The sequence below is a fragment of the Folsomia candida genome, unplaced genomic scaffold, assembly GCF_002217175.1.
Source record: "Folsomia candida strain VU population unplaced genomic scaffold, ASM221717v1 Fcan01_Sc003, whole genome shotgun sequence".
Taxonomy (NCBI): domain Eukaryota; kingdom Metazoa; phylum Arthropoda; class Collembola; order Entomobryomorpha; family Isotomidae; genus Folsomia; species Folsomia candida.
In genome coordinates, this window is record NW_019091195.1 from 3,303,453 (window position 1) to 3,314,318 (window position 10,866).

Genomic DNA, 10,866 nt, shown 5'->3' on the forward strand with positions numbered 1-10,866 from the left:
GATTCAATTCACAATTCAGACACAAACATAAGTTCAATAATATTAATTAGCAGAGGGAAGGTTAAGTGGTATCGGAATCGGACGTACATATGTACATAAGCACGTACATGTGCACGAATGATGGCTGGCTGTCTTGGTGCTCATCGTTTTTTTATTTAATCACCTATGAAACTTTCACCTTAAAAGCGAATGAATGTTATGTTGGCAAACAGTCGAGAGTGGAAAAAGCCGCAGATCCACCCCCACCAAAAGCGTGTCAACTTTCATTTGCTGCAACTCCACGGTAGGAGCATACTTGTCAGGCATTGGCTATTGTGGAAAAGTTTGGAACTGATAATTGGTTGGCATTATTTATTATTTGGATGGGTTTGTAATGAAAACACGCGGTCTGACTTGATGATACCTTGAATATTAAAGTATTGATCTGTTCTGACGAGCAATAAGTAAGTGATTTTGTACACCTAGACAAAACGGATTGTCAGGATTATTATAGGACCATTAAACATAAATACGTGTGTCCGACCGACCGACGCGTACTTATGTACATGTGTATGTTCATATGTACATATGTTCGTATACTATTCAGCGTTTGGTTGTTGCAGTTATAGCTTTGTTGTATGTATGTGATGTGTTTCGGGTCTCAAGTAAATTAAAAGGTTAAGTAACATGTAGTTACCTAATTTATTTTTTGAATATAAGCCATCCCCGAACCACTAGTCACATCTCAGTTGCTACTTGGCACCATTTCATACACATCGAGCTGAGTATAACCTTTCATGAGCTCTTGATAACGTCAACCTGGTCCAAATACGAGTCGTTCAGCTATTATATAACACCAGTAACAGTAAATAATAATAAAAAGCAATGGGACTAGGATTAGGATTGACAGATCAAGATTTTGGGTTTGAGAAAGTGACCAAAGTTAAAGATCTTCTTCCCGTTTTAAAGGAAAGGCTTCCAAATTCATGTAATGTGAGTGAGTTGAATTATTATTTGCTTATGTGCATGCATTTGCATTCCAATTTTCTGCTTAGTATATGCTTTTAAAGCTCACAATTATCTGACTATCACATTTACCTACTTAATTAGGTATATACATAACTCGATAGGCTAATACTTATCTTAGGTTAATATGCGGAACAGAAAGTTAAGCAACATGCTAATTCATTGATTGTGCATTAGGTAATCAATATGGCCAAAAATTATCACAAATTCCAAAACGAAATGACGTTTTACATTTTACGAGCTCCACGTGACACTCCCAACGACGACCTTTGGATTATTGTTACCTACGCTCGAGAGGTAAACACTGATATAAAACTACAACGTTATTACTATCTTCATGATATCGCACTTGAGTAAGGTGTCGTTGTTGCATGTATGATTGCAGGACTATGGAATCGATATCAACATTTCTGCTCCGAGAAACTTGAATTTCAGTGCAGAATTCAAAACGGCGTTGGTCACTTCTGGCGTGATTGAGTGGGACGAGCCCTTCATTTTTGCCGCGACGGATGCCAGCATTTGCAATTTAATTCAGGATGCAGTTCAGGAAGCAACAGGGAAGGACCCAAGTGCTGGCGAAAACCTCATGTTCTACGCGTCCCCTCAGTACCACCCACTCGTGACCCAGTTCAGCGTGTAAGTACTTAACCACCTGATTAAACCAAAGTAGGAAAATATGTGAAAAAAACGAATGATTTTTTTCAGAAGGGGATCAACGATAGAGGTGAAACCGTTGGATGTAAACGACGGAGCCAAATTTCTCGTCGAGAACTGGCCGTTCGCAAGGACAGGAAGTCACGCATATGTTCGGAAGCTTATCGAGAGAAATTGCTCCTCGGGTGTATACGTTGACAATAGGTTGGTCTGTGGTGCTGCATTAAATGGCAGTGGAATGATCACCATGCTGCACACACTTCCAGAATTCAGGTAATCAAGATTACCAAACCTTATCACAAATTCAAAATCTTATTAAAGTATATTTATTCAGACACAAAGGATACGCAACATTATGCATGAATTACTTTGTGCAAACCTTATTCAAAGGTATTTACCACTTACTAACCTGATTTGATTGAAGGTGGAGGAGAAATAAACGTAATTGTTACTGGTCGATAGATAATCTCATTCCGTGTTGTACTGTTGAGACGACAAACATCGCTTCCATTAGTCTCCAGAGAAAAATAGGACTTCAAGTGTCTCACGATGTCTCATACATTCCAAGAAGTTAGTCCTGCATGAGCCTGCATGGCGTATGAAGTTTATTACTAAAGTCTTATTTTAACGAATAACATTGATTTCCATTTTTGATTTGCTTACGGAATATGACTTGTAATAACGTGTACATAAGAGAGTCTATATTAAGTGATTTTAAATGAAAACAAAATCCAAGCTATTTATGTAATATTACAGCTTTTTTTATATCATAATAAGTATGTAATTAGGTTGGGTAAGGTTAGGTTAGCCACAATATAATGAAGCTACTCTATCAACTCAAATATTCCAGATAAAATATTAACATTTGGCAATAAACAAACAATAACCCTTTTTTACAAATACTTATGCAGTAAGATGCTTACTTTGATTATTTCATTTGGTACATTATGTACTTATGAAAAGGTTGAATGCATTTTAAGAAATTACCTTTAAAAATTTCTGGCATAACTCAGGTTTTTTTGCATAAAATTCCAAATATTTCCAAATATTCTAAATACGATTGACAAAAGAACAAATTCTCATTACAGTTAAACTGTTCAATTTGATGCACAAACGCACATACATTCATATGTACATACGTACATACTTATGTAAATTCACATTGTGTCCGAACTAGGGGCATGTAGATTTATCCTAAAAGTAAGCTTTAAGGATAAATCTTTCATTTCGCCCAACCTTTCGATAAGTATCCTGCAACCAACCCATCCAATTTTGCATGACCAATTACAGTATGACATCATTTGATATTACACGATTTCACAGAAAGAATGGGGAAAATTGCTTAGATACTAAAATTCGAACAATCGTGGTTGGACTCGACAAATTATTATATATTCAAGAAAATTATTAATCAACGCTGGTCAACGATTGATAACACAAACACACTTGGGCCAATTTTTGAACTGCTGTGCGGATAAGAATTTTGTAATTACACATCATTTGTTTGTAAAAAAATCCCATTGTTCACGAGTGGAAGGAAGAATAAGTCATGGAGAAGGATACAGGAGCTACGAAGCCTAAACCTACAACTACGACCAAAAAGGAGAAAAAGATGACCAACGCCGGTCCCATCGTTAGTATATCTGACCACGAAGCCAGCGAAATAGTCAAGGAAAAGGAGAGACCAAAAGTCAAGTCGGTGACCACTATTAAACTGAAACAAAAGGGGCGGCATGGAAAAAAGTCAGTGGTCACCGACTTGGACGAATATGGAAGGGATGACATTTCCAAAGAATCGCAAGCATCCAGCAGCAGACCCAGCACGCAGGATGCCAGAATTCACAGAAGAAAAAGCCACCACAGTAACAATGTCACTGTGATATCCTCCCCACCAGAGAATCCATTGCCACCACTGGTCCCCCCCATTGATCCAGACGCAGAGAGCAGTGCGGCCGAAGCGGTACAAGAATTTTGGGACACTGCGTGGACAATTTGTGCCGAGCGGTTTTATCACGAAAATGCGGCCAAAACATTTTGCATTTTGGATTTGAGAGACACGTGGTTAAGAATTATGGAGATGGAGTGGTTGGACGTGGATATGCTAAAAACTCAGCAAAATAACCAATTACCTAGAGCTATGTTCATGCCCGATGAGCCTCTCTTACCGTTGGAGCCTGACACATGGACTCGTGGCGGACTAGAAGAGTTTCCAGCGGAGAAAAGAGAGTCAATCCTGGATCCATTTCTGAGAGATTATTCTAAAATACCTGACACAATTCGGAAGGAGTTCTCGTGGATTAACGGAGACTTGTAAGTTTTCATAATGCGAACATCTAAATCAAGCATATGTACATATATACATAAATATCATAGATATGTACATGCTGAACGATAATAATTCTGCGTTTTATATTTCGATAAGGTTACTTGGACCAGACGTCTCAGAAACCTCCACCGTCGAGCTGCCAATTATAGCGGAATCTAAAAAGTCTATACATATTGAAAATATTGAGATCAACGATGAACCCGAAGGTGAGATTGTTGAAACGGTGAATGAAATCAAGGACAATGAAGTCAAAACCGAAGAGAGAAAAGACATCGTCTCAAAATCTAGCGCAAAACAAAAGTTATTTAATAAACCAGGCGAGAAGAAAACTGTTGTCGAAAAACCAAAAAAAGTCAAGCCGGAGAAATTTACAAACAAGCCACAGAAATCGAAAAAGAAGGCAAGCTTGTCTCAATTTAAGCCGAGGGACAATAGAAAGAGCAAAATCCCCAGACCCGTTAATACCACACAAAAAAGTCTGGTGGATGACACCGAAGTGAAAGCATTGAAATTAATTTCCTTGGTCGAGGAACAACAACTTGTTGTTCCAACAAATTCTGAAACATCGTCAATGCACGAGTTTGATGAAAATGAAGACGATCAACTTGAGGCACCCAGCAGCACCCAGTTTGACAACGACACTGCGACAACTTTCCCAATCACGCCCGATTTATTAAGCGAGGAAATTCTGGTCATAAAACCAGAAAAATCCTTGTCCAAATCAATCTCGTCCGAACAGCGGCTGAAAAGCGTTTTTGGACCAAGACGGCTAGAATCAACCAGCAGTGTGGACATTGCTGACTATTACAACTCAATGGGGATGAAACCTTGGAAGCCTGAAGACTGTGGTTCGTATCAATCACTTATCCTTAGGTTAGTCTTTACGGTTGCCAACTTATTGTTAATACGCGATTACCTCTCAGGGGTTTGGACGGGAAAAGGCCACGGAATTTTTCGGTTGCCAAACCAAACCACTAATAAGGCCCTTAGACTCGCTTTCCATAACGCGTCCATGGGCTCTAAACCTGGGGATGGAGTAAGCAGGAGATCTTTATATACAATGTCGGTTTTGTGATGGAATTACACTGTAAATGTTCATAATTGCGTAAGGTTGAAGCCGGCGCATTGGACCTGACCCATTTGACGGATACTCACAAACATGGAGAACATGTGGATATGAGACTTTCCAGAAATCCAAGCCAGATGAATAATTCAGAATCACGTTAGATCATGCAGAATATTCATACATATGCACATTCACTTTGTAGCAAGCATGTACTTACACAATTTCTAAATACATATTCAGGTGCAGATTTTATGCGGTATAAATCTTTAAAATCCGTGAGCATGGGAAAGATTGGGCAAGTTCACGGACTGCAGAAACTTACTCCCAGCGAGAGGCACTTTTTCGACCACAAGATGCATGTTTTTCGGATCAAATTATTGCGTCAAAGTCAATTAAAAGAACATGGCGAAATTTCCACAGACGACGGTGCTGCTAACGAGATGAAACAGGTCGAAGTAGATGTCACAAGTGACGTCTCCACCACGAATGACATTTCAAATCAAAGATCAAAATCCATAATTGACACTGAAAAAAAGGCGGTGCCGAAGCGGATCACTATTGTTGACCCCATTACTGGACGGACAACAAACCGTAGACAGACGCAGAGGGGGAGCACGATGAGGAAATCAGAGCTGCAAAGCATCACCCCAAATCAAGATGACGATTTCTTGACCCGTCTTGCAGCAAAAGGAGTCATAGTGCCAGCCCTTGCTTCAAATGATAACCTTCCAGAAATTCAGAGGACCAAGAAAATGCTGATGAGACATTCTTTGTTCACTTCGAAGAGCAAGCGACAAGTAGCTTTACTATATTCGCAACTCAACATAGATGGTGAAAAATCCCTACAGAAATTAGTACCCAATGATTAGCTACATGTATGTTACATACTTATGTACATACAGTATGTACATAAGTATGTACCTCTATATGTTCCTTGTGGTCTTTTTGTCCAGTATTATTTATTATGACTCACCACATTTACTTGTGGAAATTTTGCAAGTAATGATCATTGCATTTAAATAAAACTACTCTGTAAATAATAAAATATGTCATGCAGTATGTGCCGTGCTTTATGTTAATGATTCAAACTGTTCATTTGTTATTAGTCGGTTAGTACATGTAAATATATTTGCAGACTGCATATGAGTACAACGAAGAAGGAAGATGAAATGTGGCAAAAAATGGAAACGCAGTTTCAGATGTTTTTTTTTTTTGCAATGGAAACTTAAACGAAATGACCATGAGGAAGTAAGCAAGCATACTGCTCAGCATGAAATAAACTGCAACATTGACATTGTAAGGTTAACATGTGTACGTTCATACGTATTTAACTATTTAATACATACATAAGCTTCGTTAGTATTGAACTGTCGCTCACTCATTAAGAATAAGAAGAATAACAGCACTGAGGATGAACCGGACTAGGTTGGTGTACATACAAACTCATTTTCATTATTATTCTAAAGATTTTCTACATATATACAAATTTGGTGATTGCATTTAGGATGGAGGAAGGAAAACGAGATGATGATTCGGAACTGGAGATAGTCATTACTCTTTTATATTAATGTTCCATACTGAATACCCGTCTCAACTTATCTGTTGTTAAGTTATTCATTCAGCCGTCTTGTCAAATGCAATGCGCTACAAATAAGAATTCCTCCCATTCGTGAATGTGTCTTCATTATTACAAGAAAGAGCATACAACACGCAGATCGTTGGGATGAAAGAGTTCATTGCAGTCCTCTCGTCCCTGCTTCTCGTTTCTTTTGCGATAATTGTGACCATCATCTTTTTCGGCGACCCTCCTACACCTCTGCCCAATGGAGGCAATGGGATGAAATCAGTCTCGGAAAAAGTGAGATTTTGTATCAATTTTTGTGCTCATTCATACTATAAATAAATTGGTAGATTTTAATGTTCAATTTTTCGCAGAAATGTCCAATTGATGATGTCCAGTATGGAGTTTCTTACGTTTAAAAAATTTCACATACTTACAAATGTACAACGTTGAAATAAATTTGAAACTGTATCATGTTCCTGCATAATAATATGTCAAGTTGCGTAATGATTTTGCCATATTCGTATTAATTTACATTAGTGGTGGGAATGTAAGTGGTGGTGGAAAACTCGACAGAAGACAAAGGAAACTTTAGTGTTTTCATTCTACATAATATGTAAAATGAACATACCTATTATGTTTGGACGACATTGACACGAACATTAGTGCAAAGATAAATTGGCACACTTTCATGCATTTTTCATACATTGGCAAATTTCCATCCTGTTTAAAGTGACACTGAATTCACATCCTTTTGTTTCGAACATTTTGCAAATGCCGAGAAAACCGAAGAGTACCAAACCAACTTGCAATTTGCAAATGCAAGAACCTATGCAAAGGTTGCTCCTCTTCTCGAAATAACTTTCACGTGTTTCATTCAGCTTTGCAAAATAATTGCGGAACTTGCTCATACATATAAACAGCATGGCTAATTTGGTGGTTCATTAATATGAAATGCCATTTTCGGTCGCTTAATCGGTCATAAAAGTTCAAACCTGAATTGGCATGCAATGATTTATCTCCAATTGCGTCAAAGGTCGAAGAACTGCAGAGTGAGAGTTGTATAAACAAATGCACAGACTGCCTTTTTGGATGCAATTCCGAAAGAGATTTAATCAAATTAAAACAAAAGTTCATCAAAGTTGCTCAATATAATTTCTTGGTCGTATGTTGAACCTCACACAAATTTTACGTAACAAGTTGACAATTAGTTCGTTGTGCGTTATTTTCCTGTGTGAGCCAGGCCTCTAGCATTAAGTTGTAGTACGTACATAACATTTGTACATATGTAAGTACTGAAGTCAGTAATATTTAGTCATCAAATGTGCAGTTAAAAGTATTATCGGTTATGCTCTTTCTGTCTACAATAATTCCGGCCATGAAGTGTACGAGCGAACGTACTCTTGTCTGATTCAGTTGATGATGGTGCATTGCATTCAGTGTTGTTGATCACGGATTAATGTCACGTTTGATGTCCAGCAGTATTCTGAAGTCATTCAACTTTTTAGGAAGGTTTGTTACCACCAACGCTGCATTACTATAAACAAGCGAGGATAGCCGCCACTTGCAGCTTATCAGTCAATAAGACTGACTCACTTGTAGCAAGTAGTGTATGGATGGATGACATAACATTGGGATACGGAATTGTATGGATGATTTCGTGGCATCGCTCGCATATGAATGTGGACATTTGTTTGCGTTTCGTAAATCTCCAGTAACGATCTGTATTTTTTTGGAATTGGCTAGGACATGGTAATGACGAGATGCGAAGAAAGGAATCAAGTTATTTACAGTGGTTCGTTGGGTGGCAGACAAAGAAGGATTGCGTCCCCGACCCTGGAGTTTCATTATCATTGGGCAAGGGACCCGATTTATTCATATGTATAAACGACATAGGAGGATTTGCCATTACAGATTATTATTTGCACCATCGGAAATGCATGCATTCGTCGATTCAATCATTTCTTCCACACTTTTATAATAAATCTCTCCTCCGTGTACGTCGAATCCTGAACTCATGTGATACATGATCCGTCTTAATTTAACAAATATTTACGACGAGCTTGTCCAGCTCGATACAGATTTTAAAGTGATTTATTTGTGGGAGGAAGCAGAAGGTGTGAGTTAGTGAATTGTGTAAATTAGCTCTACACACATATGACTGTTGATAAATATCGCTATTTCAATATTGGTGGTCAATAAGAACACAAAAGGTAAGGAAAAGTTTTATCACACAAATCCATCAAAAGCTTTCATGTAATACAGACTGGATTAAGCATGAAATTGCATGGCTGAAAATTTACAGTGTCCAAAAAATGAGCAGCCCATGTGCTGCCGACACTTCCTCTACTCAGGCCTTCACTTCTTATCCATCATATCCCCTTATTCCACATCACCGCCAAGAACGCCATGCATTTTTCGGAGTTGCATTGGCATCAGTGGATCAAGATTCCGGATTCTTTGACAAGAACGAGGACTTGAATGGAGTCTCCTCAAATTCGGTGTCGCCGGTTGATATGAAACCACTCCTTCTTGACCAACACTCATCCATCGACAACAGTAACGCAGGAAATCTTGCAATCTACAATAATCGTCTCAACCTCCTCCATGTGGAGCGTTTGGACATTAAAAGATACTCACAATCAGTTGAACCACTCGGACCTCAAGAACCTGCAATTAAACGATTCCGAGGGAGCGGTGTCCTCTCCCTGAGAGAAATTCCCTCGTGGAATATTTACTTTCATGATCAGAGGCGTCAGCTTGCAAAATTCTCGGGTAATTATCTAGATTACGAAATTCATTTGTTATGCATGTAATTATAAGTTAATCAACATCGCGTTTCAATTTTAGACACGAATAAAGGATATCAAAGAGATCCTTTCTTGAACAAGCGCGTTTCACTTTCGTTTTACAAAAATGTTCTAGTCAAACTTGATGTAGATGCGGTGGTGGCTCCAACAACTGAATTATATTCAGCGGACACGGGAGGTTTCCAGCTAACTTATTTTTTATCACTATTATAAATCATTTTTAAGGGACAGCATAATACTTAACAAAATTGCTTTCCATTCATAGTTGCGAAATTATTGCACGACGAGGCCGGAAGAGATCTGAAAGAGAAATGCAGTCAACTCCCGAAATGCGAAGTGGGCAGTGTTGAAATTACAGATGGATGCATGCTTCCTGCGAAATGTAAGAAAAAATCGCCGAAAATTTTCTGTCCAGCATTTTTTGTGGTCACTTTCAAAGAATTTATTAAATATGGAATGCTTTACTTTTCAGTTATATTTCACGTAAATGGACCCGACATTCATACCGAGCCGTACACATATCAGGAGATTCTTCACCGGTGTTACGAAAATTGTCTCAATTTGTTAGTTCAGCATCAACTCAGAACAATTGTACGAGCCAAACAGTCTCCTAATATTCTGGCATTCTCACCTACTTAATTTAATACATAATAAATGGTTCGGATGTCGACTTATTTCCAGGCATTTCCTTGTATAAGCACCGGGTCAAGGAAAGGAATCCCTAAGTCAGCTGCAGCTGAAGTTGCCCTCAGCACCGTGCGTCGGTTTCTGGAGCAGCATAGCGATAAAGTAAATCTATTATCTTTTCATATAATTATTTAAGGTATATTTAGCATAAGCCATTATTTAATTATGTGAACGCAGGTTGACCGAGTGGTGTTTTGTCTGCATAACAAAAAGGATATTGACATTTATCTTCGACTCATGCAAATTTTTTTCCCAGTTGAATAACATGGCAAAAATGGGTCACTGTAACACGAATTTGTTACTACTAATATTTTTACTACACAGAATAAATTGGAAATTGTTTACATATTTTCGTCATAAAAACAATCAGCATTTTTTATAATGAATGCGAATAATACTAATCACGCCAGGGAATGGAACTAGTTCAAAAGTTCACGGGCGGATAAGCTCATGGATGGATAGTTTGAATCAGTGGAGGAATAATTACATGGATGAAGTAATTTTCACTACAGCATTTCAACAGGACGACGTACTATACGTACATGAATTCAACTGTTAACTTGGTGTCATATGAGACAAATGCTTCTATAAATTCGTCTCGTCTCAATAAGCTTAATTCGCTTAATGTCATGCACGCCCGATTTAATAAGATCAGCACTATCCTATCATACGTACGTACAATGTGTAAATGAGTATCTCAACTTTGTCGCATCTCGAGCAAAAGGGTAACAATCTCAAATGCCCCAATGAACTTCCT

The 10,866-nt window shown here is 38.2% G+C and overlaps 3 protein-coding genes and 1 long non-coding RNA gene across 5 annotated transcripts; all 4 read left to right on the plus strand.

Annotated features, from left to right (window-relative positions):
- Positions 1 to 512: 512 nt before the first annotated feature.
- On the plus strand, positions 513 to 2,561 carry LOC110846484. 2 transcript variants are annotated; one of them, XM_022093253.2, is made up of 6 exons: positions 513 to 972; positions 1,183 to 1,302; positions 1,391 to 1,641; positions 1,714 to 1,932; positions 1,994 to 2,049; positions 2,122 to 2,561. In XM_022093253.2, the coding sequence occupies exons 1-6, from the start codon at positions 865 to 867 to the stop codon at positions 2,232 to 2,234; spliced, it is 867 nt and encodes a 288-aa protein (XP_021948945.1). In that variant the 5' UTR covers positions 513 to 864; the 3' UTR covers positions 2,235 to 2,561. The 2 variants fall into 2 exon arrangements, with proteins under 2 accessions (XP_021948945.1, XP_021948944.1); XM_022093252.2 differs by having other exon boundaries at positions 534 to 972; positions 1,711 to 1,932.
- Positions 2,562 to 3,077: 516 nt separating this feature from the next.
- On the plus strand, positions 3,078 to 6,052 carry LOC118435006. Its single transcript, XM_035849967.1, has 5 exons — positions 3,078 to 3,969; positions 4,082 to 4,833; positions 4,909 to 5,021; positions 5,096 to 5,207; positions 5,292 to 6,052. The coding sequence occupies exons 1-5, from the start codon at positions 3,209 to 3,211 to the stop codon at positions 5,918 to 5,920; spliced, it is 2,367 nt and encodes a 788-aa protein (XP_035705860.1). The 5' UTR covers positions 3,078 to 3,208; the 3' UTR covers positions 5,921 to 6,052.
- A 280-nt stretch (positions 6,053 to 6,332) lies between these two features.
- LOC110847718 lies at positions 6,333 to 7,099 on the plus strand. The gene is made up of 3 exons (XR_002547678.2): positions 6,333 to 6,476; positions 6,556 to 6,909; positions 6,987 to 7,099. It is a non-coding gene; the product is annotated as an uncharacterized LOC110847718 (long non-coding RNA).
- A 1,294-nt stretch (positions 7,100 to 8,393) lies between these two features.
- LOC110847208 (ADP-ribose glycohydrolase MACROD1) lies at positions 8,394 to 10,475 on the plus strand. Its single transcript, XM_022094097.2, has 7 exons — positions 8,394 to 8,825; positions 8,918 to 9,387; positions 9,463 to 9,600; positions 9,688 to 9,804; positions 9,895 to 10,013; positions 10,104 to 10,211; positions 10,287 to 10,475. Exons 2-7 carry the CDS (start codon positions 8,928 to 8,930, stop codon positions 10,371 to 10,373), a joined length of 1,029 nt encoding a protein of 342 aa, XP_021949789.1. The 5' UTR covers positions 8,394 to 8,825; positions 8,918 to 8,927; the 3' UTR covers positions 10,374 to 10,475.
- The last annotated feature ends 391 nt before the right edge of the window (positions 10,476 to 10,866 follow it).